The sequence below is a fragment of the Rhinolophus sinicus genome, linkage group LG07 (genome assembly GCF_036562045.2).
Source record: "Rhinolophus sinicus isolate RSC01 linkage group LG07, ASM3656204v1, whole genome shotgun sequence".
In the NCBI taxonomy this organism is placed as follows: domain Eukaryota; kingdom Metazoa; phylum Chordata; class Mammalia; order Chiroptera; family Rhinolophidae; genus Rhinolophus; species Rhinolophus sinicus.
Window position 1 is genome coordinate 59097790 of NC_133757.1, and position 25825 is coordinate 59123614.

At 47.4% G+C, this 25825-nt stretch overlaps 2 protein-coding genes across 2 annotated transcripts; both read right to left on the reverse strand.

Annotated features, from left to right (window-relative positions):
* Nucleotides 1-4358: 4358 nt before the first annotated feature.
* Nucleotides 4359-8747, reverse strand: LRIT2 (leucine rich repeat, Ig-like and transmembrane domains 2). Its single transcript, XM_019755547.2, is given in 3 exon segments — nucleotides 4359-5846; nucleotides 7578-8359; nucleotides 8638-8747. Coding segments are annotated over 3 exon segments (1635 nt in total). The 3' UTR covers nucleotides 4359-5103.
* A 5245-nt stretch (nucleotides 8748-13992) lies between these two features.
* LRIT1 (leucine rich repeat, Ig-like and transmembrane domains 1) lies at nucleotides 13993-24887 on the reverse strand. The gene is made up of 4 exons (XM_019755553.2): nucleotides 24766-24887; nucleotides 20792-21258; nucleotides 16968-17273; nucleotides 13993-15699 (listed from the first exon to the last, which is right to left on the reverse strand). Exons 1-4 carry the CDS (start codon nucleotides 24885-24887, stop codon nucleotides 14726-14728), a joined length of 1869 nt encoding a protein of 622 aa, XP_019611112.2. The 3' UTR covers nucleotides 13993-14725.
* Between the last annotated feature and the right edge of the window lie 938 nt (nucleotides 24888-25825).

The following is a 25825-nucleotide window of genomic DNA, read 5'->3' on the forward strand; positions in this document are numbered from 1 at the left end:
ACTATGGGTATGCAAGAAGACAGCAGGAAGGTAGCAAGATATCCATGCTGGCTAACCCCAGAGCTTAATACTGAGTTCAAGGGCAAACCAGACGCCCGGGTAAGTGGAAAGGGGCCTGACTAATTGGAAGAGTGTGTAGCAAAGTCGCCCAGCTCAGGGATGAGAAGAGCAAAGTTTCAAAGGGCAGAAAGAATACAAAAGCACACCGTTGCACAATGCTGGGTGAAAGAATGGAGGGAGGTGGAAGGAACCACTGCTTCTCTATTTCTAGGAAGAAAAAAAACAAAAACCCCACCAAGTGAAGAGGCTGGACCTGGACTATTTACTTGAGTCTTTTCAGCAAAGATAAGTCACAAATAGCTGGCTGGAGTACTTCCCTAGAAAGCCAACTGACAAGAAGGCTGTAGTTAAAGATGCAGAGTGCGGAAAGCATGAAACCCATGGCTCTTCAGTGAACTTGGCAGTGATCACCACGGAGCTTTTAGCCATTACGTTTTGAAAATGCACAGGAATGATCCCTGTCTCAGAGGAGCAGATGGGAAGCAGGGTGCAGAGGGGGTGTGTCTTCAAATAGGAGGTAGAAAGTGCCCTGGGGCACAGGGAGTTCAGAGAAGGGGGCCAGGCTTGTTGGCATCCGATGGGAAGGTGATCTTCACATCCAAGTTCGTGAGCACAGTGAGCGCCTGTTCACCTTCAGGGGTTTGTTCTAGGCTTTTGCAGTTGGTGGGCCTGCTACCCTATGCTCGCTCTGCAGGAGGCAGTGGTCGTGACGTGATCGTCATTGTACCTTCATGTGCAAAGATCGTTACAGACATTCTGACAGCTGTCACTTCTGCTGGGGTAGGAAGGAGTCCAGGGAGGGGTGGCCAAGATGACTGAGGAGTGGAAAATGTGTCCTTGGAGCAGACAGTTGTAATCATTTCATGGGATGCTGTGTTGATTATGTATTGTTGGGTCCTCTGCTCAGTGGCTGCCCAGACTTTCTAATTATATGAAATAATGTAGTACTTTACAGTCTGAAAGCCCTGGGTCTGAACTCTGGTTCTGCCACTTATGTGTGACTTTGGGCAAGAGATGAAACCTCCCTGAGCTTCACTTTCCTCATCAATACACGATACAAAGAATTGTTGTTAGGAGGATGCAAGAGCTAATCTATGTAACGCACCTGCCACCAGCTTTGTGTCTGTAACACAAGCGCAGGAGACAGTTCCTATTCTTAGTTGTACAAGAGGCCATTTGATGGTCCACATGGTAGAGTACCACATCCTGGAGAAGAGGACCCCCTCTATGCATCCTTATCTCTAGCACATTTCCACTCACTGTTAGGACTGGGAGCCTTTCCTTTGTACCTGAGAAGAGAGGAGAGTGGACTAGAGGCAAGTGGAGGAGAGTGGGGCAGGCACCATAGCATCTATGACCTTTCAAGCCCTGCAGCCTGTGTTTAAGCATCTACACTCTGAAGGAGTTAGGAACTGAGGAGCCACTCCCTAAGAAAACCTGTGGGACTCTACTAAACAGCTGTCCTTCAGAGCACAGCTGCAAAGTGTGGCAAAACCTAGGGAGGAGCCAGAGTCTCCTGCTTCTCTAAGGACTTCAGGAACTTGGTCACTCTGAGGACCGGAAGCTTTGAGAGAATCCAGGGTCAGCCCACCTAGCATGGATGTTGGCATCTGTCAGCTGCAGTGAGGCTTTGATGATAGTCTTCAAGGGCCTTGGCCACAGGAGGGTGGACTGGGCGAGTGGGGAAGATGCCACATGAGGACTAAGGCTGCCAGACTGGCATGTGGACACAGGGAAGACCCCTCAGGAGATTCACAGATATAACCTGGTGGTGGGGGAGGCTCTGAAGGGACTGGTTTCCAGAATGAGGTGGTGGTGGCTTAAGTGACAGTAATTTGATCAATTCGGTAAGTGACCACACTTTGCAGCAACAGGTTGGTGATGTTGGGGACATCTACATGACCCTGTGAAATTGTGCAACAGCATCTCTATGGCTGAATACGTTCTAGTTATTTATTCATTAACCAATAATTTCCTCAATCATTCCTTCAATCATTCCTCTAGCACATTGTTTTAGTATATCACCAGTGACAGTCCCTCTTCTTGGTGCTAACTTTCATCAGCCAGAAGAAGAAAAGAGAAAAAGGACACAATTCCTCCCTCAGGATGCTAATAGCAGAGGCCTGGGACTAGCAATGGCTTCATTCTAAAAGCAAGTTGCTCTGCTTACAAATGTCTCCTGAATCAAAGGCACTTGCTTTAAAATTGCAGGGTCAAAACTCCAAATAGATAAGCTTCCCAATAGTATGACAACTGAGTCTAAAACTACAGCATCTTTTAGACATTAATTGAACAGAACATGTGGAGGATCTTAGCATAGATATTATGTCATTACATGAATATTTATACATACAAACACATACGATCCTGATAAGATCTCATGTTCCAAATGGCCCACTCTGTATGCTGAGTCACATTCAAACCACCAAACAAACAAAAAGAAAAGCACAAACTGGCATGGACATTGTAAATGGTGAGAGCATTTATTGGGTTGACATTTGCAGAGGGCTTACTATGTGCCAGGCATTGTTCTGAGAGCTATATATGTAAAACCTCATATAATCATTCAGACAACCGTATGAGGTAGGTACTCATCCTTATCCCTATTTTACAGATGAGGAAATTAAGGCACAGAAACATAGAGTAACTTGCCTGATATTCCAAAGCCAATGAGAAGCAAATCCAACATTTAAGTTCAAGAAACTGGGCTCCAGAGTCTATGCTCTTCTCCCTACTATCGTATTGCCTAGTCAAGCTGAGTAATGTGCATCTTTACTCTGGGATTTTTAAGGGGCAGTCTAAGGGTATTAAAGGATCAGATTCCCAGAAATCCTTGGGGACCTGTTCCCTCTCCCTAAATTTCCATGCTCACAGGAGCATCTGAACACTGACACGCTCCTGACTCTCACTCTTCCACCGCAGGTTCTTCCACACCCCCCTCCCTCCTCCTGTCCCTTCTTTCCCCATCCACCATGAAGCTTTGTTTGCCAGAAGTGCAGGCCAGAATGTCCACTCCTGCCTCCTGGTGGCCCCAGGACACTTCATGACACCACAAGACCTGTGCATGGGACTTGATCCTATAGAGGGAAGCACACAGAGGCCAATCGAAGTGCTTGCCTTGCTCTGACCACTTTTCTTCAAAATTCATAGTGGGAAATTTCTCAGGAACAAATTCTGCTACATCACATACATTATGGATGTGCAGTTTGTACATATATAACCGTATAATTTAAAAATATATGTTCTTAGGTGTGGTAATGGTGTTGTATTTTAAAACTTCTGCATCTGTTAGAGATAAAGCTAAAATAGTCACAAGTAAACTGTAGGCATTTGTATTCGCCTTTAAATACTCCAGTATTTTTTTAAATGTTAAGAGCATGAACTAGATGAAATAAGATTGGAAAATGTTAAAAATTATTGAAGCTGACTGAAGGAGAAGAATCAGATTCTCCAAACTTTTGGTATGACTGAAAATTTCTATAAAAATAAGTTTTTGTCTTCTAATGCTCAGAAGAAAGTGAATGACACCTTGAAGAAATGAGGAAACAGCTGGTTTGAATGTGAGAGTGGTCTTCAATTTTAAAAATTCATTTCAACCAACATTGATTATCAACACAGTCTAGTAGCTACAGCAAGAATGATGGGTCTCTGTGCCAGAGGGCTTGCAACCAATGAAAACAGTGCATATCCTGCTGGATTCATTATTTCTTTTCCTCAGGGATGCAAAATCAAGGAAGGCTAATTAAGGGACTTGATACTTGAGGTAGGCCTAAAAGGATGAGAAGGAATTGGTAAGGATGGTGGGAAAGAGGCGGAAAACACCTTTGGGGATGACACAAGGAGGCCAGCTTATACTTACAGCCTTCAGGGAATTTTCCTGTTGCCAGTGGGAGAAACTGTGGGGAGACAGATGTGGATTTAAATCCAGAGAAAGGCTGCTTCCACTAGCAGGGCTGCCCAGAGGGACAGTGAGCTGCCTCTGGGGTTCATGGGGACACCTCTACTCCATGTGAGCCCAGATAAGAGGAAATGAGCATTTCTCTGGGATTTCATAGGGAATGTTGGCTAAGGGAAGAGGAAAGGATTATATCATTTGTATAGCAAACGTTTGTCATGCTCAGTACTGAAACTTTAGCTAGGGACACAGGGCTGAAAAAAATAAGCCTGAAGATCACAGTCTCATGGAACTAGATGAGAATGAAGACTCTATAGCTTCCTCTTTGCAAAAAAAGAATAAAGAGAGTCACATGATTTTATGTAGATTCTTTTCTTCTGAGTATGGCGCTTGAGACTCTGCTTTCCACAGTCGCTGGAGCATGGGCCCTGGGCTGCAGCCAATTCCCTGTTCCTTGGTTCTGATGGCTCTAGGCTGTCAGGAGCGCCAAAGACTGCTCAGAGGGACAAAGACAGCCACACTCAGAGACTCACACCACCCACCAGGCTCTTATGACTCCAAATGGCAGCTCTTTGGAACATCAAACTTATGCGATTATTGGGAGTTTGCCATTAAGAGGGAGAATAACACTTTCTGAACAATGGGAGATGCAAGAATCCTGCAAAGCAGACATTTAGAGGAAACAATGGAATCAGAAGCTCTTCTGAGTGCTGCCTTCACCACCTGCTAGATGAGCAACATTCAGCAAGTTGTGGTAATTTTCTGGGCTTCAGTCTCTTCACCTGTAAAAAGGAGTAGGATTCTACCTTTGTCTAATAGAATAACACATGTGAACTGTTATATGTAAATGTTACATGTAAGCATGTAAATGTTATAGGGCTATTTATCTGCAAAGAGTAACAGTTATTAATTCCCAGGCACCGAGTCTAATAAAACAATTACTTGGACAGGACAAAGCTCCATTGGCATCAGCTCCATGAAAATAAGAACTGTGTCCCCCTGTTCACTGTGTCAAGTTCAGTGCCTGGAACACAATAGGTGCTCAGTAAATACTTGTTAAATTAATGGATCAAACCAAGCTGAGTTGCCATAGAGGGTCAGTTGAGGGGTTGGAGGCCCACAGCCTTCCACCTTCTGGACCGGGGTGTTCAGCCGCTATCTCTGTCTCCTTCTTTCTCCTCATCCTCAGTGTCTCTGTGCCCCCGGCCATCCTCACCGACAGCTGTGTGGTCTCTGTAGGAGTCATCCCTGTGCTGTGGGGCTGCACGGGGGCACCTGGGGGCTTTCCTGCGGTGGGGACAGCAGTGCTGGCACCACTGCCTACAGCGGCAGGGGGCCTGGGCTGCCCAGACATAGGCACCCACAGGCACTGAGAGCAGCACTGCACACAGGACCACTGTGACGTGCAGCAGATGCTTCCTTTCATCCAGCCCACCACGGTCTCTGCCTGTCACAAAGACCACACACTGTCCCTGGCGTGGGTGCTGGGCCCCCAGACTGAGACATGCTTCGTATTTAGTGCCCGGAAGGAGGTCATCCACAGCGTATGTGTTGATTCCAGGGCCAATGTGGACCACCTCCTTCCTGAGGCCTACATCCGATGCAATGTACAGGGTGAACCACTTCTGCTCAGAGGTGTCGGCCATTACGAACCACTCCAGCAGGATCCCTCGCACTGTCTGTTTGACCACCCGCAGGTCAACGTAGGCATCGCCCCCCGAGGGGGAGGAAAGAGACTGGGATGTAGGCTGGACATGGAGTGAGATGATGATGGTGCTCCTGCCGATGGAATTGGAAGCTGCACAGGTGTAGTTACCTCTGTCTACTAGGTGGGCAGCAGGTATGACCAGCTCCGACACAGCAGCATCTTCTGCAGTAGATGAAGTCAATACTGGGTGGAGAGAGAGCAAAATAGCTGTGCGTTTCTCTGATAGACATCTGGAGTGTCCAGTACTGCCAATATATATATTTTTTGTTGTTAAAAGGTGGTGGTTACCATTTATTAAGCATATATTTGGTGTCAGGTGTTTGCCTCTCAGCAACCTTGTAAGGTAAGTACCCAAGCTTTACACATAGGGAGTTGCCCATAATGAGTGTTGGTCAAAGACAACAATTGATCTGGAACCTCGTTCTTCTGTATATGAAGTTCCTCAGCTAATTAGCTGTTCCCACCAAACTACCTTAGCCTTGCTGAGCTAACACTGTGGTTTCTGGGAGATCTCTCGCAATTGTGGGACTATGCAACATTGTGAGCCTCAAATAGTGCCCTCTTAATTCCAGGATGTGAAGTGGCTCAGAGCCTGGAGCCAAATGCCTGGGTTCTCTCCCTCACTAGGTATATGGTATTGGGCAAGTTGCTTAGATTCTCTTGGTCTCAATTTCCTCAACAATAAAATGGGATGATAACAGCACTCATGCCGTAAGTTTTTGACAGTAAGTGCTCCATAAGTATTAGCTGTTACTATTACTGACAGAATAGATAGAACATGGTGCCCAGGAGCCTGCTCATAGAGCATCACAGAAGGTAACGCCCAGATGCGCTTCACTGTTCTCAAAAAGGCCACGACAATAAATCCTATATTTCTCTTCCATGAGTATTTCACCTCAAGCCAACAAGATGTGATCAAAATGATAGGAAAAAGTCAAAATTTCAGTTAATTCAGTATTTTTGAATCAGCCAGAGGTTTGTCACTATGTGTAACAAATATCTGGGTGACTGACTGCATTTCTCAAATTTTACTTAGATATTATCTTTTTAGTTGTAGTCTAGACAGCTTCAAGATACCCTTCAGGAGGCCATCACTGGCTTTGTGACACGCCCCACACCCCAGGTGGCATTGAAGGTGATTCCGGCTTAGGTTTAAAAGCAGAGTAAGCACAGAGCTCCAGAAAATGAGAGGCAGGTTTGAATCCAGTTGTGGGGCTCAAGGGCCCATCGCTCCCTGAGTCCTAGTATTACAAGTTCAAGCCAGTAAGGTCAGATCAACAAAGTGGTGAGAAGTGTATAAAATTCATTATCTATGACTTCTCAACCTTGCCTGGTAGAAGAAATAGCTGGGTGGTAAGGGATGGGGCATCGGGGAAGACGTATTAAAATATATATTCTTAGGCCTTCCCCTAGACTCACTGAATCCAAATCTCCAGGTCAGGGGTCTTGAAATCTTATTTCAAACTAGTACCCTAGGTGAGTCTGCTCAGACAAGTTTAAGATGTAAGTAATAGATAATCTCTAGAATCGATTCTAGTCAGAAACTCTATGATTTAAAAATACACAGTATAGTGTTTTGCATCTAAAAGGCCCTCAAAATATATTTGTTCATATACATTGTCTAATATTTATACCATATGTTAAGTCAACTCACACACACACACACACACACACACACACACACACACACACATATATCATAGAGAGCCGTATGCAACCATTTAAAATAATGCATTGATAGTGAACACTATCTTGGAACCTTTTCTGTCATGGTGGGTGTAACTCAGACCTGTCCCAATCTTACCTGCACACTTCCTTCATGATTGACCCAGTTTAGAACCTCTCTATTGAGGACAGGGCTGCTACAGACCTCCTCATTCTCCCAGATATGATAAGAGGGTACATGTGGCTTACCATCAAATTCCCTCCATAGACTCATGGGATATGTCCATGCAATGATTGGCGAGGGGCTGGCCTGTGCCAGGCAGCGCAGGGTTACATTCTATCCCACCTGGATGGTGACATTGGCACTGGGGGTTGAGATCTGGGGCTTCACACAAGCACTGAGCTCAATTTTATGAAAAAACTGCCCCGCCTTGGAGAGAGGGCCTTGGCACATCAGATAGGGATTCACCAGGATGACTGGGAGGCTGATGGACTTTACAAACTCAACAAGTCCCCTTAAGCGACAGTCACATAGCCAGGGGTTGTTGTGCAGTGCCAGCACCATGCCAGTCAGAATACTGGCCCCATGGCCAGGCTGCTGGTGTTTCTGGTAGGCTGGCCAGTTCAAGAAGACGGTCTTGGATACAACTGTAAGCCTATTGGAGGATAAGTCAAGGTAGGTCAGATTGACCAAGAATTGAAGAGCCAGCTCAGGGAGTACGTCAATCCTGTTGTGTTTGAGATCCAAGACCCTCAGGAGTGGGGTGGCATGGAACGCTGTCCACGGTACTGAACGGAGTCTGTTCCCCTCCAGTCTCAGCTCTTTCAGTTCTGACAGGTGCTCCAGAGCTCCTAGGTGGATAACAGTGACATTGTTAAAATTGAGCCAAAGGTATTCCAAGGTGCTCATGTTGATGAAAGACTTCCGGGACAATTCAAATAAGGATGAATGTTCAATTCTCACTCGCTTGAACTCTTCTGGAAGGTTCCCTGGGATCTTTCCCAAAGAGATGGACATGCACTGCAGAGTCCTGTACAAGAAACCAGAAACACTTTAAGATGAGCATAGGGAACTGGGAAGTGGGATCAGGTTTATCCTGGCATTAGACATATGAAATAGAAGAAAAAAGTATTATTCACTTGAAATAAAAGTGTTCGACCCACTTGGGTAAAAGTGCACAGTTCACCAAATTTCAGCACCAACTAGAATTAGTCTTATAGAGGTTTTTCTAGGCCTGACTCCACTCCAAATCATCCACAAAGTAAGCCCACCTCCACCACCCTCTGGCATCTTGTCAGCACAGCGCACCTGCCAAAACTCTCCTCTGAGCAGGTACATCCTGGCAGACAGGATGGCTGAGCTGCATGTGAGTCCAGAAAGACCAGAACTAGCAGGAAATAGTGAGAAACTGAAGCCATATTCCTCTGTAAGAAACTGCCTTGGGAATTTTGAATAAGTATCGTCCCAGCTTCTGAGTGGCAAATCTTATTATTGGTAATCCATGGGAATGTAGGTCAGCACAGCAGAGGAAAAGCCCTGGACACTCTAAGCTTTGTTATGGCTCAGATCACAAGCTTACTAAGAACCCATGAAGAGGAAGCTTTGTCTCTTAACTGAAGTCAGAAAATCCACCTTTTGTATGGTTCTTGTATTTGGAAAGCAAACTCTAAGCCAGATGTCCAGTTCAGCCCTGATACTGCCTTCCCTCAGTTTCTTACAAAAAGACCTGAGAAACAAGCAGGTAATGCTATTCTGAGCACCATAGTTCAGATGACTTGGCCAAAAATCCACCTAATACTTCATTGATCACAATTGGCTCCTGAAACCTAGAATTTCCAACCATTCTCTAAAAGTGAATGCAGATGATGGAAGACAGTAATTCTGTGACCACTCCTATGAACTGTTCTCCCAACACCTCGTGTGGTAGAATCGTGCCTCTACTGCATGAAGACAGCTGCATCTGCCCCTTGGATGACCACAGTCAGAGAAGCATCACGGTGCAGAAGTTAAACCACAAGACTCTGTTTTCTCATTAAACAAAAACAGACTTCTTATCCTCAACCTCACAACTTGTCCTGAATGCTCTGTATTTCACATGATAAAAATGAAAGGTTTACATTTTGAAAGTGACATGTATATGATTTTGGGATACTTACTCTGCCACCCATAACTCATTCAGCAGAAGTTTATTGGTCCTCTGCTCTAAAACGCACATTTACTAGATACAAGAAATGCAGTGGTGAGCCAAACTATTATAGACCCTGTCCCATGGGATCTTCTCTCTAGCTTATGCTTCCTGGTCTTGAGATCTTTGGAAAGTATTTAACCTCTATGAACATCAATTTCTCCTATGCAAAGTGATGAATTGATAACTACTTCATAGTGTTTCTAGGTAATTTTGAGATTATGTAAAATAAAGTACCTAATATACAGTAGGTGTCCAATAAATTTCAATCTCCCAAACCATCAGACGCATGAACAGCAGCAAAGTCTACTTCCCTATTACTTGGGGTACTTCCTAATGAATACTAAATTCCATGAGTTCCCCTAAGACTCATGATGTATAGTATTCCCTACAAAAGGCCTCAGGGAAGAAAATCCGCTTAGTAGCTAACCAGTGATGCAGGGCAGGTGGTGGGGAGTGGTAAATGGGTCACCAGGAAAGCTGATTACACTCCAGACTTTCCATCCAAGCCAGATATATTTGCTGGTGTTTCCAGACAGTCTAACTTTACAGTATGACAAGATCTCTGGAGTTCTTCTCAAGGTGAAAATCAAAGCAAAGAGAGTGTTATGGGCAAAAAGCTTGTGGTAGACATGGAGATGTGATGTCTATACCCCTTCTGAGGACTGAGTTGATGCTTACCTGCAAGGAGTGCTTGCATGATGTCCTGCCCTTCCTAAGGCAGTCCACAGGCAGTGACTGAGAGTGGTGAGGGCACAAGGGCACAGCCAGTTTGGCCTGATGGGGACAACACTGACAGGTGATTCTCACTCCAGAGCCCCCTCCCCTGTTGGCCAAGATTTTGTCAGGTTTGCATCACAGCAAAATGTGATTGAATCCATGGGTACCACAAACCATTAGTGAATTCTATTCTCACCCCCAAAATGTAAGGGACTGAAGAGCTCTCTGTCCCCAACAGTTTCTTCTCTGTTCATCTCATGTTAACCTCTTCAAATGAATCTGAGTTAACTGAACTTTCCAGTGGTTTGCTGAAGTCTCGAGGACACCCACTAGCATGTCATCTCTGGATCACTCTGCACTGCTGCACTGCTGCTTCTCCTCTCCTGACCCCCTCATCCTCTGATGTCTTATTTGTCATGTGGGCTTAGGGAGTATGTATGTTGTCAGTTAAGGCAGGAGACTAGGACAATTAAAGTTACTTGGGTATGCTATTTTTCTTAAATAACCGTGGTTATTTAAGAAAAATAACCATGGTTAAGTGGTGTCTCTAAACTCAAGAGATTTAACAACAAAGGGAAGGGGTCTGAGTATATTACACCCCCACCTTTCTTCCTACAGGATGCTTTTAGGAATTTTGCTCTTAGAATGGTAGAGAGAGAGTCATAGGAGAGAACTTACTCTGCATTTATGAAATAATTGGATATAAATGGCTCTGGGTGGCAGCTCCTTGGCTTGTTTTAATCGAATATTAAATAAGAGAATTTTTTTTATCTATTTAAGTGGCAGAACTTTGGGATAACAGATAACTAGGCGAACTATTAGGAAACAGACATGCTGTCCTTCCTCTTTCTCAAACTAGTACTCTTCCCTCACTCTTCTATTGCCAGTCACATCTGCTCCCCTTGCTTACCCACGCTCTGTGGCATGCCTGTGATGGGCACACAGAGGACTACATTCCCAAACCCCTTGAAATAGGTGAGCTGTATGACTAATATTCTAGCTAATAAAATGTTAGAGGAAATAATGTTTGAAAAGCCCAACATGATTCTCCAGTATCTCTTTTTCCTTGTTGCAACGATTGTTGACATTCCAGGTGGTGGAGCCTTCATCAGCCTGGGTTCCTGAGTGAGCAAGTGGAGCAGAACCTTCCTTCCATCCACATGTCCCACTGACTCAAGCAGACTCTGTGAAAGCTGGAATAAGTTTTACCTTGTTAAGCCACTGAAATTTGGGAATCGTTAGCACAGCATAAGCCTAACCTATCCTGACTACAATGTCCTTGCAATCAAAATATGCTCAATTATTTGTAAGTTGATTTTTGTCTCTATTGGATTATATGATAACTAAAACAAAAATGTCCAGCTCTAGTCCTCTTAACACTCACTGAATCCCTTGATTGATAGCCTAATTTTAATAGCCCACATCCACTTTCCAGGATATAATTTCTGTTATTTACCTTTTCATACCTTGCAACTTAGACATGTAACTACAGATAAGTCACATCAGAGATAGCCTCTGCCTAGGTCAAGAAGAATGCAACCATGTAGCAGTCAGAAAAGACATGTTGATATTCCATGATTCCAACCACCCTCCAAACAAGGCTTCCAAATGGAGCCTGCTGTAGGATCATCGTCGTGTAGACAGGTATTCAGCATTGGGAAACCAGAAATTCTTTTCCCAGGACTCTAAGAAGACATTAGGTTTTCAGGGACTGACTCATACTAATAAGATTCACATACCAAAAGGCTAATATACAAACCAAACATCATTTTATTTTTTATGATGAGAATTTGTTTTTTCCAGTGACATGAATATTGCTGGGCACGATCAAGCCTAATTCTTCTCTATAAGAGCACACCAAAAAGACAGGACACACAAAGAAAGGATGACAGATGAATACTGTGAAGCTGATCATCTTGGGGGCCATTTCATCCAGACCACCAAGGTCGGTCTTCATTGAATCATTTGAAAGTTTGAATCTCCTCTCTCTCTCTCTCTCTCTCTCTCTCTCTCTCTCTCTCTCTCTCTCACACACACACACACACACACAATTGGTCAAATACTAACAAGTTCTCGCTTTCGAGTTCCTGAATTTTCTTCAAACAAGGTTCAATAAAACTGACTGGATGTTAGTTATCTTTGGGCCAATAGTTGTTCAGTCTTGATTGAGTCAGCCAGTCACTTGGAGTAAACATTTTGATCATTTCAACAGATGGCTGCTTTCATCCATTGCATTTATATTTGTTCTAATTTGGGGAGTGCCTGTCAATCTCATATATAAAACAATCAGAATTGAGTCTTGGGTCTCCCAAGCCACAGCAGCAATGCCTTTATAAATCTAGATCAGAGTTTGGAAAACTATAGCCCAGGAGCCAAGTCCAGCCTGCCACCTGTTTTGGTAAATAACATTGAATTGAAACACATCCATGCCCATTAACTTACATATTGTCTATGGCTGCTTTTGCACTGCATCAGCAGATTTGAGTAGTAGCAACAGAGCCTAAAATATTTACTATCTGGCTTTCTTTAAAGAAAAGTTTGCTGACCCTTGATGTAGACGTGACAGGGCTTTGTCAACTTCAAACCAAATAATTTCTCTTACCAATGGCTATGGACCACAAGTGACACTAGATGCACCTTTCAGGTGATGGGCAGAAAATATTGATGTATGGAAATATTGTGCTCATGTGCACTGGTGTTCTCATGGTTGCCAGGTCTCAGTGGCTCAAAAAAAATCCATTTCTGTAGTGTACCTGCTGTGGCTCACATTGCAGAGATCAATATTGGATATAGCTCCTCAGCCTGATCAGAAAGTTATCAAAGAATTGGACCCTCTAGAAAAAATCCATCACAACCCTCTATACATTATTCCACATTCTGAGCCTCAGTAAAGTCAAGTAGCCCAGCCTCCATAGTGGCTGATTGTAAGAGTGAAATGAGAAAAACAGGAAAACTGTAAGGTCATATGTTGCAGGTTCTTTTGTAAATGTGAGAGAGAGTGCGGTAACTTTAGAAATCACTGCACACACTGATTTATCTCTAGCGTCTGTTCAGCACAATATGGAGTCTCTTAGATGATACTAGCCAAATAGTTTCCTTGGATCACTTGCTGTCCCCATATCTTCTCAGTTGTTACCCAAAGATCCTGGCTCCAAATATCCTGAATGCTCCTCTTATTAGAGCTCAGTCCTGCAGACGAGAGACAATGGCCCTTCTGCAGGAATGTTCACCTGCTCCTGTGCGCAGAGACTTCTCAGAGGTTTCCCAGCAAACTGAACAGGAATCCTCCTTTTAAATGGCTCACTGAGTGACGAGGAAGGCTCTGAGACACCCTCAGGGGCCCCAGTTAGAGTCACACAGGCTGCTAAATGCAGATAGAGGTGAGCTGTGTGCCAGACAGCACTGGCTGTACTGTGCTACACGCCACGGAGGGTCTCGCAGATCCCTCCAGCCTGGCTTTCTTAGAGGGAATGAGCAGTAGTCTCTTGGGCACCATCGAGACCTCTAGAATTTATTGAAAATCAAATGACTATCTCTAGAGAAAAAAAGGTTAGAATCGGTGATTGTACACAGTGAGGGCATACTGTGTATCCCTGTGTCTGTGTGTGTGACTGTACAGTGTGGCTACTGCAGAAAGAGGCTGTGTGTGGGAGTGCCTGTGAGTTAGTGCAAATGTAATCAAGATGCAGTATATGAGAGTGGTAAGGACTATCAACTCTGGAACCAATTGCTGGATCCAACTTCCAGAGCTGCCACTTCCTAGCCATGTAGTGATGGGCAATACAAATTAGATCACTGCTCAACAAAATATTTCCTGACACCATGACCTCCATGGAAGAACTGTCCTTTCCTGACCTGTTAAAGTTGGGTTTGGCCATAGGACTGGCTTTGGCAGATCAAATCCAGGCAGAAATGACTGTGCCATTTCTAAGTCAAGAGCTTGCGAGGCATTGCACGTTTTTTGCTCACTCCTCTGATGTCATGTGACCTCTCCATGAAAGGAACCTGCCCCAGGTAGCCACTGACTCTCCATCCTGGGCCCCAAATAAGACACATGAAGCAAAGCCATTTCAGTCAACCCACAGACTGTGGATTGTGTGAAAATAAGTGCTTGTTGCTCTATACGTCTGAGATTTTGCTTTTATTTGTTATACAGGAAAAACTGACTGATACAGGGAAGTTATTTAATCCCCTTCTTTCTTCTCCAGGAAAATGGGAGAGAATAGTGGTGTCTGCTGCAAAGGGCTGTTATAAGCATTAAATGAGTTAATGCATATAAAGCACTTAGAACACTCTCTGGCACATACTAAGTGCTTATTAAGTGTTGGCTGTTGTTATTTTTGCCATTGTGTGTATGTATGTGAGTAAGCAGGTAACCAGGTGAGTAAGAGTGGGTGAACACGGACTCAGGTGTCAGAGTGAGCGTGTGAGAATAGAAGGGAGTGGTCGAAGCAGGTGTGTGGACATCTGTATGCATGGGGTGTGGGCCCCTCAGCAGAAGTACTCATTGATCTGTCTGCCTCCCCTGAGCCCCAAGAGCTGAGAGTCCAGGCTGGAATGGCCCGAGAGGAGCCTGTCAGCTTCACTAAGGCTGTGCCGGGACAGCTCCTCCGAGCCGTCCTCATTGTGGCCCAGCCTCTCCAGGTGGACATAAGCACCTGTGGCCTCGGTGGCACCCCCAGTGCAGCACTTGCGGCAACGCCTCTGGAGAGCCCCGCAGCAGACGAGCAGTGTGAGGGGCAGGGCGATGACAGCGGCCACACTCATCACCACCACATTGATGAGGCTTTGAGTGGCCTCGGCGTTCACCACCTCGTCAGTGGAGAAGATGACACACTGCTCCTTCCAGGGCACCTGGCCCCGCACACAGACGCATGCCACATACTTGGTCTTGGGCACCAGCCCATGGATAGTGACACTGGTCTTCCCAGGCTGTAAAACAACCCTCTGCATGTCACGCTGCCCAAAGACTGCATAGAGGGCACTGAAGGCAGTTATGTTCCCAGCCTGGGGGGCCTTCCACACCAAGGTCACACTCTGGTAAGTGTTCCCCACCACCTTGAGAGACCTCACCATCTGGGCCTCCTGGGGTCTTGCCTGCTCATCTGAGCGCTGTCCTGTGGCACCCATCTGGTGCTGGAGGGTCAGCTCCTCCTTCATGTGGGGCGCAGGGGCCCCAGTGGCCAGGAAAGCAGGCTCAGGGATGTGGGGGACATGCCTGGCCACCAGCTTGTTGTTGTATGCAGCAGCTTCCACCCCCTCGCCTGTCCTTGCCCACAGTGCCCCTGGGCTGCCACCACGTTCTGAGGAAGTCCGGGGCTCAGTGATGACCAGGGAGATAAGAGTCTCAGAGGCTCCCAGGAAGTTCTTGGCCTGGCAGACGTAGTCTCCAGAGTCCAGGTGGGACACAGCTGGCAGGCCCAGCAGAGTCCAGCTTGTGCCGTCACTGGAGACTTCCTGGTGCACTGGGGGAAGAGGCACATGTGGAAGAATGAATGGGCCCATCTGCCCAAACCCTCCTTCCAGGGCCAAGGTCACAGCCCTGGGACTGCTGGAGACCCTGTCATCCCGAGAAACCACTGGGAATCATGCAGCGTCCCTTAGACTAGCTAAGGGGATTGAGATCGCTTGGACTCAAGTTCGGGGCATCCCCGAAGCCCCAGGCTAAGGCAGGGGCTAGGAATCATCCACCTACTAAGTGTGATGTGTTCAAACTGTGTTCTTCAGGGCCTTAGAATTCCTCAGAGCTTACCCTTCAGGTGCTTGGGGATAAGGTGGGTCAGGGTAGGCATGAGGCAGAGGTCCAAATGGAAGGGCTCTGCCCACCCTTGCCCAGCCCCATGACCGCTTCAATCAGAGCATTTTCCACTTTGTTTTAGATATGGAGCTCCTTATACAATTTTGCTTGTAAATTGATTTCCAACCCACAGTCCTAGAGCAATGCTTGCCAATCTAGTTGAAGGAGACACAGAAGAAAGCTGGGAGGGATGTGAGCTTTTCTGGTCAGGTGCGAAGAAATTGTTCCTTCTCAACTCACTCTCTGCATGTGGGTGCGCCCTGACTCCTGAAATCCCACCCACCCCCCCAACTCCCCTCTCACCCAGTGCCAGAGATGAAAATTTCTGACCACACAGCTAAAAGAGCACATGCTGCGGAGTTGGCCAGATTGCGTTAGACTCCCAGCTCAGCTCTCCATGTAGGAGCTGTGAGACATGGGCCAAACTTAGCCTCTCAGAGCTTCAGTTTTCCTGCATGTAAAATAGGAAGGATTGTTCTTTAAAATTGTTCTTTAAAGCTCAATGACCTTAAGTTCATAATACACTTAATACACGAAGAGCTCAATAAATGGTAATTCGTGTCATTAGTTACCCCTAGTGACACTGGCTTAATATTTAAAACTGGGAAACTTACTATAAATATTAAATACACTGAGAGAGTATCTTCTACCAAAATGTTAGCATTTTGTTCCCCTCCAGGTAGGCCCTGAGCCTGTGATAGAGTGGCTGGTGGAGTATGATAGGACGGACTAGGAGCCATCATCATCATAGAAGCCACTGTCCCCATGCCCTACCTGTGGGTGGAGCCTGGCCAACTCCACTCAACAAAATGGGAGTAAACAGCCTTGCTTAGATTGCCTCCCTCTCCTTGGCAAACCTGACTCAGCCCATTTGGGACAGTGACCCACCTGTCCCAGTCTAGGCTGTCAGCACAACAGCCCCTGTAGCTCACATACCTGTGCCATTGAGTGGGTGGCCGTTGGCCCTCCTCCAGCTCATCTCGGGCCCAGGTACCCCAGTGGCCCCACAACGTAGCAGTACTGTGCTGCCCAAAGGGGAACTGACGTTGGCCACACCTGGGTGGAGCTCCGGACTCTGGCACTTCCTCAGTTCCAGCTGGTTGAAGGCTACTCCAGCCAGGCTGCGAGGGCTGGCACACCTCAGCCTGGCATCTATGAAGGCCAGGTTTGGGGCCCAGTTTTCCAGGAAATGGACCAGGTCATAGAGTCGGCAGTCACACACCCAGGGATTGTCCTGCAGCCCTGCAGGGGTGAGAGGGAAGGCAAGAGGTGAGCCCCAGTTATTCAGATCCCCAGGCCCAGGTCCCCTTCCCCCTCAGGGAGGACAAGGCTGGTCCTGAATCAGCAGAGTCAGCAGAACTGGCCTCTGGGCCCAGCTCCTTACCTTGCTAGCTGTACAATCTTAAGCCTGGTTCTTCACCTTGAATAATAGCATTACTTCCCCTTCAGGGTTACCATAAGTTTAAATAAAGAAAAATCACATTCAGCACTGGGTAGGCCATACAGCAGACTGACAAAAATAGCAATTACTCCTGCCATTCTTAGACTGACCCCTTCAGGCTGCTGGCCAGGCAGTGAGAATTTCTGCAATAATTGAAATATGCCAAAACCGTTTTCTAGAAATGCTTATGACCCCTCCCTTTACCCCTGTCCTCCCAGTATAAATGGCACTTTCAGCATCACTCCAGCAATGAGAGTGGCTGTTCTGAGCCATGATCCCTTTGACACAGGCTCAAAGGGGGTAAAAAGAGGAGTGAAGAGGCCAGGAAATTAAATCTCATGTCATATCTCAGCCCTTTTAATTTAAAACTGAGCATCTTTATAAAGCTGGAATCAGGTCACACTGTACCTACCCTGTCAAAGAATCGTCAACAGATAGAGGGGTATCGTGTCCTCAATTCTAAGACACAATTCCTTTTATATGTTTGCATTTCTGCGTTGAAACATGAATGCACTTAATGTGATGTCCTTTTTATCCGCCGACGACTGTTATTCAGTTTGATAGTGTGTCTAATAACCAATGGCATCTTGTACATTCACATGTGTGTACCTAATGTATTTGGAAGAGGGAGTGTCAAAGGCTGGGGAGGCTGATTCAGATCTGCTGCATATTCGTGACTCTCCAGTCCTTGTGAGGGAGGGTGCCAGTCCCTTCTCCCACCCCCTACCCCATCCTACTGGTGGCTGCTACCCTGTACCACCAGTTAAATGCATGGAACAGTACATCTGCACCCCAAGGTTGATCACCGTCTGCCTCTGCTGGTGAGCTATCTGGCTTTCACCCATCACAACAGAGTCCCCAAAGAATGAATGCAAAAGGCCAAGTAAAGGCAGTGAAACATTCTCCGGCAGATTGGCAAAAGTTAAATATTTTGGCCATTTTAATTGTTAGCTTCAAGAGGGAATAGATTTTTCATCTGTTTTGCTCACTGCTGCATCCCCAGCACCTAGAATTTTGTCCACACATTCAAAGGCACCCAGATAAACTTGCAGAGTGAACACACACATGGGTGGCTCACACACTACTGGTGGAGGTGAGAATTGGCCCACCCATGTTAGAGACCATCAGATTGATATTGTAATATCTAATATGCACACTCCATGACCTAGCAATTCTACTTCTCAGTTCCTATCCTAGAGAAATATTTGTCTGCATGCCCCAGGCTGCGTTGTTAAGAATATTCTCTGTGACATCATCGGTGTTAACAAAATAATGAAAACAACCTAAAGGTCCATTAAAGAAGAAATGGCTAAATAAACTGTAATATAACTGTAGTATAACTACACTATAGAATGTTAGGCATTAGTTTAAAAATATGAAATTGACCCATTTGTAGTAACTAACAACGATCTCCAAGACATACTACTGGGTGAAAAGTTAGTATTGGTTGATATACACAATATGACAAAATTTTACGTAAAACACACAGGTAAAATTTCCAAGTGCACGTATGTAGATAGGGAACATGCAAATAAACACAATCATGGCTATGTTTTAGGAAGGGGAGACGGAACTATTATAGAAACAGAAGAGGGACAAAAGAATCTTCAGCTTTTTCTGTAATATTTTAAATGTTTACATATAGTCATGTGTGAGTTGTAAAATTAAAATTAAAACTAATTTTGCAGAATCAGTTATGTCCCCATCTGTCACCCTCTGGGCCAAGCAGGTGCCTTGGGCAGGAAAAGATCTGGTTTACCTGGTAGGCCATTTGTTGGTTAGGAACAGGACAGAATTGAAGAGAGGGGCCAGTTGGTATAACCCATTCAATTCTGCTTTGGGAAACTGAGTCTCAGGGGCCGTCTCCTTGTTGTGTGACTTAGAAGGTCTCTTGTCCTTCATTTTCCTTATTTGTCACACTGGGTCAACACCCCTTGCCTTGGCTGCCTGACATGGTTGTTGGAATAGAGTTACCAGATTTGGGGCAGGGGGACACTCAGTTAAACTTGATTTTCAAATAAACAACAATATTTTTCCATATCAGTACTTCCCTAGATAATGTCCTTTATCGGGTGCGAAAGTCTGTAGGGCAGATGGAGCTGGAATGGGGCTTGCTGTTCCCTGCCCTGCTTCCAGGAGGGGAGGCTCCCAAATAGTCCCTCCTTGAGAGACTCTCCTGGGCCTCAGGGTAGGAGCTGCCCCAAACCACTCTAAGATTACTCCAGCCCCCAGTGCTGGACCCCATCTGAGCCAAGGCAGGCTCCAGGCACACCCTGCCAGGAGGCATCTCTTCTGATACTACCCACCTCACCTCTCTACCACCTGCTGTTGTTCCCACCCCCTCATAGGACAGGGGAAAGAGAACCAGCTGGATGACAGGAGCTTGAGGCCCAAACCCTCCACTTACTAACCCCCAGCTTATGTGCGTTCATCCATAAAACAAAGGGCATTGTACTTACACTATCTACACCTGGGATATGGTGGGGGTCAAGTTCAATGAGGAGGCAAGGGGGAGTATTGCGGACTCGTCAGTGCCACACTAATGCTGATGGCCAGTAAGAACTGACCAATTAGCAAAGGGTACGGAAGGACCCGTGTACCTACTGCTCAGAGGAATCTCTCATGGGGGAGGGGGATTCACATGCTTTTGAAAGTTCAGTTCCCTGGAGGAGACTGAGATGAAGATTAGCGTGCAGCGGGTTTATTAAGGAAAGGAAGAAAGCAGGAGAGACAGATGGAGCTGTGACGCAGGCCTGGGAAATCCTGGGGGCTCTGGAGTTGCAATAGCCCATCGGAGCAGTCCCAGGTGGCTGGGGTTTTAGATTCACACCAGCTAGGCCTTTGGATGGAAACTGTCCCCAGAAAGGGTGTGGCCTTGGGCAAGGCTGCTCTGTAGGTGAAGCTTTCCCTGAGGAGGCTGACAGCTGAAGGCTGCTGCTGACGGCACCTCCAGAAGCTGAGCAGCCAATCCACGCTGGGTGGCAAATCGCCGTGCCTGCCATATGTGTCTGCTGTGTACTAAGCACTGCCTTTACACCCGCAACACTAACCTTTTGAGATAGATATTTTTATCATCCTCTTTACAAAAGGAAACCAAACACACACAGCTAGTTGAGAAGCAGAGCTGGGATTTGAACTGCTGCAGTCTGACTGGGCACTTGAGTTCCTGAACCTGTCAATACGTGCCTCTCATTCAACCTTCACTCAAACCCAGAAGGCAGGTGTGATTTCTATTTTCCAGGTAAAGAATTGAAACTCAGAGAGGCTTTGGTAGCCAAAGACCCCAAGGCAATTCCAAGTGAAGGATGCCACCTCTTACCTAGGACCACCCTGGCACGGTGGCCCGGAAGGAAGGGCCGGGTCTGCAGATGAGCCCAGGTGGCCAGCAGCTCCTGTGGGAGCCTCATCAGCTGGTTACTGGAGACGTCCAAAAAGGTGAGGTTCCCCAGGAAGCGCGCGGCCTCGGGAGGCAGTGCGGAGAGGCGGTTGGCCTGCAGGTCCAGCAGCCGCAGCTGGGGGGCGTCCCTGAGCGCCGCCCAAGGGAAGGCGGCCAGGCGGTTGCCTGGCAGGCGAAGCTCGCGCAGGCGGCGCAGACCCCGCAGCATCAGGGCGCTGAGGTCGCTGAGGGCGTTGTAGGGCAGCCACAGCTGCTCCAGGCGGCCCAGCAGCCTGAAGGCCTCCCCGGGCACCCTGCGAATGGCTGTCCGCTCGAGGCACAGTCTAGAGGTGTCCGGAGGGACAGACGCTGGGGGCAGAGTCATCTCAGGGTCATTGCAGACCACTGTCCTGGTCACAGAAATGAGGGGTATTTGAGAAAGGGTCCTGTCGGGTCAGAGATCCCCACTTCCCCTACCTCCCTTCCAGAGGCCTGCTGGTCTGCACGGGAACACAAGGCACCAAACCCAGGCTCCAAGCTGTGGTGGGCCCTGGAGATGGACTGGGAACAAGCAGTCTCCTGTTTTCTCTTCAGGATGTTCTTGCTTTCAGAGCCTTTCACAGGGTCCCGTTTAGTCTTGGTCACTGGTGGAAAGGACCTCAAACTTAAGCTCTTATGTCACGTTACAACCCACACTGCCTGCAATGCACTAAGAATGAACAATATTCATAAATACTGAGATCATCTTGTGCATTGTCCCATTGCATACATGTGTTAAAAGCATTCATTTTATAAACTCTACCTCAGTTTTTGTAACCGTTTTGTCTTTTCTTCGTTTAAAATGCATACATACATATTTATGTGTGTATGTGTGTGTGTATATATATATATATATATATATATATATATATATATATATATATATATATAAATGGAAGCCATACACAGGGCGCCTCAACCCTCTCCTGACTGATGGAACAGGAGATGTTTAACGTGTTTGAGAACTGGGACTTTGCAGCCCCGCAGTTGAATTCTCATCTGGGCTCATTGCTGGCTTTGTGTCTTGAGTATATTACGTAATCTCTATTTTCCTACTGTAATAGCAGACTCCACGTCACAGGGCAGTTGGGGGTTTACATGAGGTCATGTGTGTACCAGCTCTGCACATCTGTCACCAGTAGGGCCCTAGTGCTATTGACCACTCTTGTAAATTTCTGAATCCCAGCACTGCTGATAGATCGGGTCAGTCTTACCAGCACTTTCCAAGGCACCTTCTATGCAAGATGTGATGTCTTAATCCTTGTTCTATGAAGTTTGATACTAAAACAGAGGATAGGGAGATAATAGGAGGCAGCCCTGCCCTCAAGGAGCCTACAGTTCAGGACCATGTCATATGCTGTCACAGAGAGCAGCACACCAGGTAAAATGGGAAGGATTCTCCAGAAGAAAACCTAAAAGGCTGGACATGAGGGACCCAGCCCTCGTGCAGCTCCAGTTTCATCTGGAGGACTTCTCTGCTCACACTGGAGTGGTTGTGAGGTGGTGGTCATGTTTTCCTTTGCTAAAGGAGGTTGTTCTCTTGTAATATCATAGCATATTGCTCATATCAGGTCTTCCTGGTAACACCCACACTCCACCAGCATCCATCAGCTTAGCTCCCATACTCTGCTCCCAGTAGGCTGGGCTGGGCTTCTTTTCTCTTGTCAACAATGTCCACAAAAGACACATTTTCCACCCACTCATATTCTTCAAATATACATGGAACCCTACTGAGTGATGGGTGCTGTGAAGATTCAGAAGAATATCAAACTCACAGCCCCTGTTCCTGTACAGCTTATAATCTAGTTAAGGAAGAAGGGGCATTGGAGGCAATGATATTTTCAATGATAAAGAGGCTTGGGTGTTACAAGGAGAAGGGTCTGGATGTAGGTGGGAGGAAAGAGTTGATGGGAAAACAGGTCTTGGAAGCGGGAGAAAATGGTCAAGGGAGGGATCAAGGAAACCAATAAGAACCCAGCACAATTCTTGGTCGGACACAATGGGTGCAAAGAATGTGGTGACATAGCTGTCCAAATGCCTAGACTGTCCCCCACTCCCATAACCCCTGTTCCCACAGGATCACACGCTCTGTTTGTGATTGTGGGAGTGTGGAGAATGGGCAGGTCACCCCGGCTGCTCAGAAGTGAGGGCTGGGCACTCTGAGAGGCCTCGGTCAGATGTGGGCTGAGGAAAATGTCTGAGACTGAAGGAGCCTTAATCTGACTGCACACTCTGTGCCTGTGGCCATCGGGGACCTCAGGGCCAGCTACAACCTTTCATGGCCTCATTCCCCTCAAAGCACACTCCATGCACGTGGGCTAGTGCATATCAGCCATGGACTGTCAGGCAGGTAGACTGATGATAAGAACTCTGGCTGCAGAGGAAGGATGGCAACTGGCCGACATTAGGACCTGGAAACTGCTTTTAGCATGTCATTTTCCATCCTAAAGCTAAACTGCTACCAGCAACCCTCCCCTGGTCCTTCCATGACAGCATCACCAATGAGGACAGTTCTGGAAGTGGAACTGTAGCCCTGGGTTCTAGGACCAGATCTGCCACTGATGCTGCGTGGCATTGAGCCCTGTGCTCTCTATGGGTGACAGGGGAGGCTCTTCATCACTCTGTCACACTGTCCTTGGCCACAGGCTATTTCCTGGCTTCCGCTGGGGAGAGGATCCATCCCTCTGATGACCTATATGAGTGGGAACGTCAGAGATTTGGGCCAAAAACGGAGCTCTTCCTGGTCTTGGGTTCATATTGTGCCCAACATGGGGATGCCTCTCCCTCCTCTGCCTCCTCTCATACCCAATCGACTAATCACCCATTCCCAGGATCATTGAAAGAGCCGCACTGATAACATTGCTGCCCCAATCAGAAACCATCAGTGGCTCCCCAACACCTATGCAAGACAAGGGAGAAAGGGAGGCTGGAATTCCAGAAAGTTGGAAAGATGGTGGGAAAGAAAGGCCCTGAACCAGGGGCTGAAATTTTTGAGCAAGTTGGGAAATGTGGTGGTCATTGATGGATAAGCTGCAGAGGTCAGAGGAAAGATTTCAAGACAGCTGAAAAGAAAGAGCGAATGAGTTATGGAGGAAGAAGTAGGATCCGTAATCCCCAGTGGCTTGGGAAGGTCCATGGGGGGGAAGGAAGAAAGAATGGAGGTACTCTCAGGGTTCAGATGGGGTGTGCAGAGAGTCAAAGAGAGGCTGAAGAGTGAGGGGCACTTGTCTGCAATAGAATGGGCAGTCCAGGCTTTTCAGAAAGCCCCTAGGAAAGGGTTGTGGCTGAGGCTCTTGGGGGCTGTGCCAGAGGAGACCCAAAGAGGGAGAGCATGAGGAGGCAGGTGGTCATCCTGGACAGGGTGGTAAGAAATAGTTGGGCTCTGATTAGGTACCCCTGCCTGGGAGGTGAGGCAAGCAAATGGGAGACACCTGGGAAAGAAGAGGCTGGGGAGACATAAGAGGGTAATGGGGTGGAAGGAAGGAAGGAACGAAGGAAGGATGGTAGGAAAGATGGAAAGAAGCAAGGAAGGGAAAAGGAAGAGGTAAGGGGGAGACTTCCTGGGCCCTTAGGGAGGTTCCTCTCCACCAGGATCCTGGAGGAGAACTCAGGAAGGGTTTCCTGGAGCTGGCACACCTGTACCCCACCCCTACCCCCATGTGTAAGGGTACCTGGTGAGTCCCAGGCAGAGCCACACCCTGCTAGCTGAACAATAATGGAGTACAGACCAGCCCCACAGGACCCTGGGTCTTGAGAGCCAGGGAGATGGAGGTCTCACCTGGCCACACTCTGAGGGCCCTGCATCCAATCCTCCCACCCCAGCCTAGCTGGTACAGCGATGGGAGCTGGGCTACCATCCCACACCCCTGGTGCCATACCTGGCCTTGCTGCCATCACCCAGGATGTGGAGGCTGCAGCTGCATGGAGAGGGACAGGAGCCCAGGGCCTGGGGGAACCCCCCAAGGGCCAGGAGCCAGAGCAGGCCCACTGCCACCCTCATGGCTCCTGGCTCCTCTGTAGCCCAGGTGGGGTCTGTCCCTGGACTGCTCTGTCCTGCTGGCCCAGCAAACCCAGCAGCAGCCCACTGGCTCCTCACCCCCTCCCCCCGCACCCCCATAGATAAACAGGGACAGGCCAGGGATTAGGGAGGGAAGCTTCCCCAGCCGCAGCGCTCAGCAGCTTATTGCTTCCTGGAATCACCCAGTCCTGAAGGTGGGGGTGGGGGGTCCCCTCTGTAGCAAAAGCCCTGGGCCCAGAGAGGCCAGGGCACAATAAGGTGGGGCAAGTGGCCAGTCACCCAGGGGCAAGTGACTGCTAGACAGGCCAGCTGGGCTGCCCACCTGCAAAGCCACCGCATACAAGCCAGGCTGTGGGTAGCATGGACCCGCCAGGGTTCCTGGGCTCAGAGGACATGAAGATAGACTTTGGCCTCTGATAAGGACCATTGGAAATTCTTTCCTGTGACGCTATTTTGTAGTGAAAAAGCAATGAAAGCAAGGTTGTGAAGGCATTAGAAAGAGCCCAAGCTCTGGGGCCATGCTCCCTAGGTTCAAATCCCAGCTCCTCTATTTATGGGCTGTGGTCTTTGATAAGTCACACGGTCCCTCTTCACCTCTGTGTCATTTGTCGAATGTTACTTTACTTAGGGTACTTATGAAAATTAAACAACCCATTTCCCAGACCTTGACAACCTGTGGGAGCAGAAGCTCTCTCATGAGTGATAAGGACCCACTTTCATTGGCCCTTACAACTAACTGTTCATGGAGGAGTTAGGAAGATTCAGATATTTCAAAGAGACCTCAGAAGTGTCTCCCATGGACTCATGAACTCTCCCAGCCTGCCAGGCAAACAGCTGCCTCTCCGAATGCCCTGTGGACAACCAGTCTCAGAGCTCTGCCATCTGAGCCAAGCCCTCTGGCCGTTACCACCAAGGCCAAA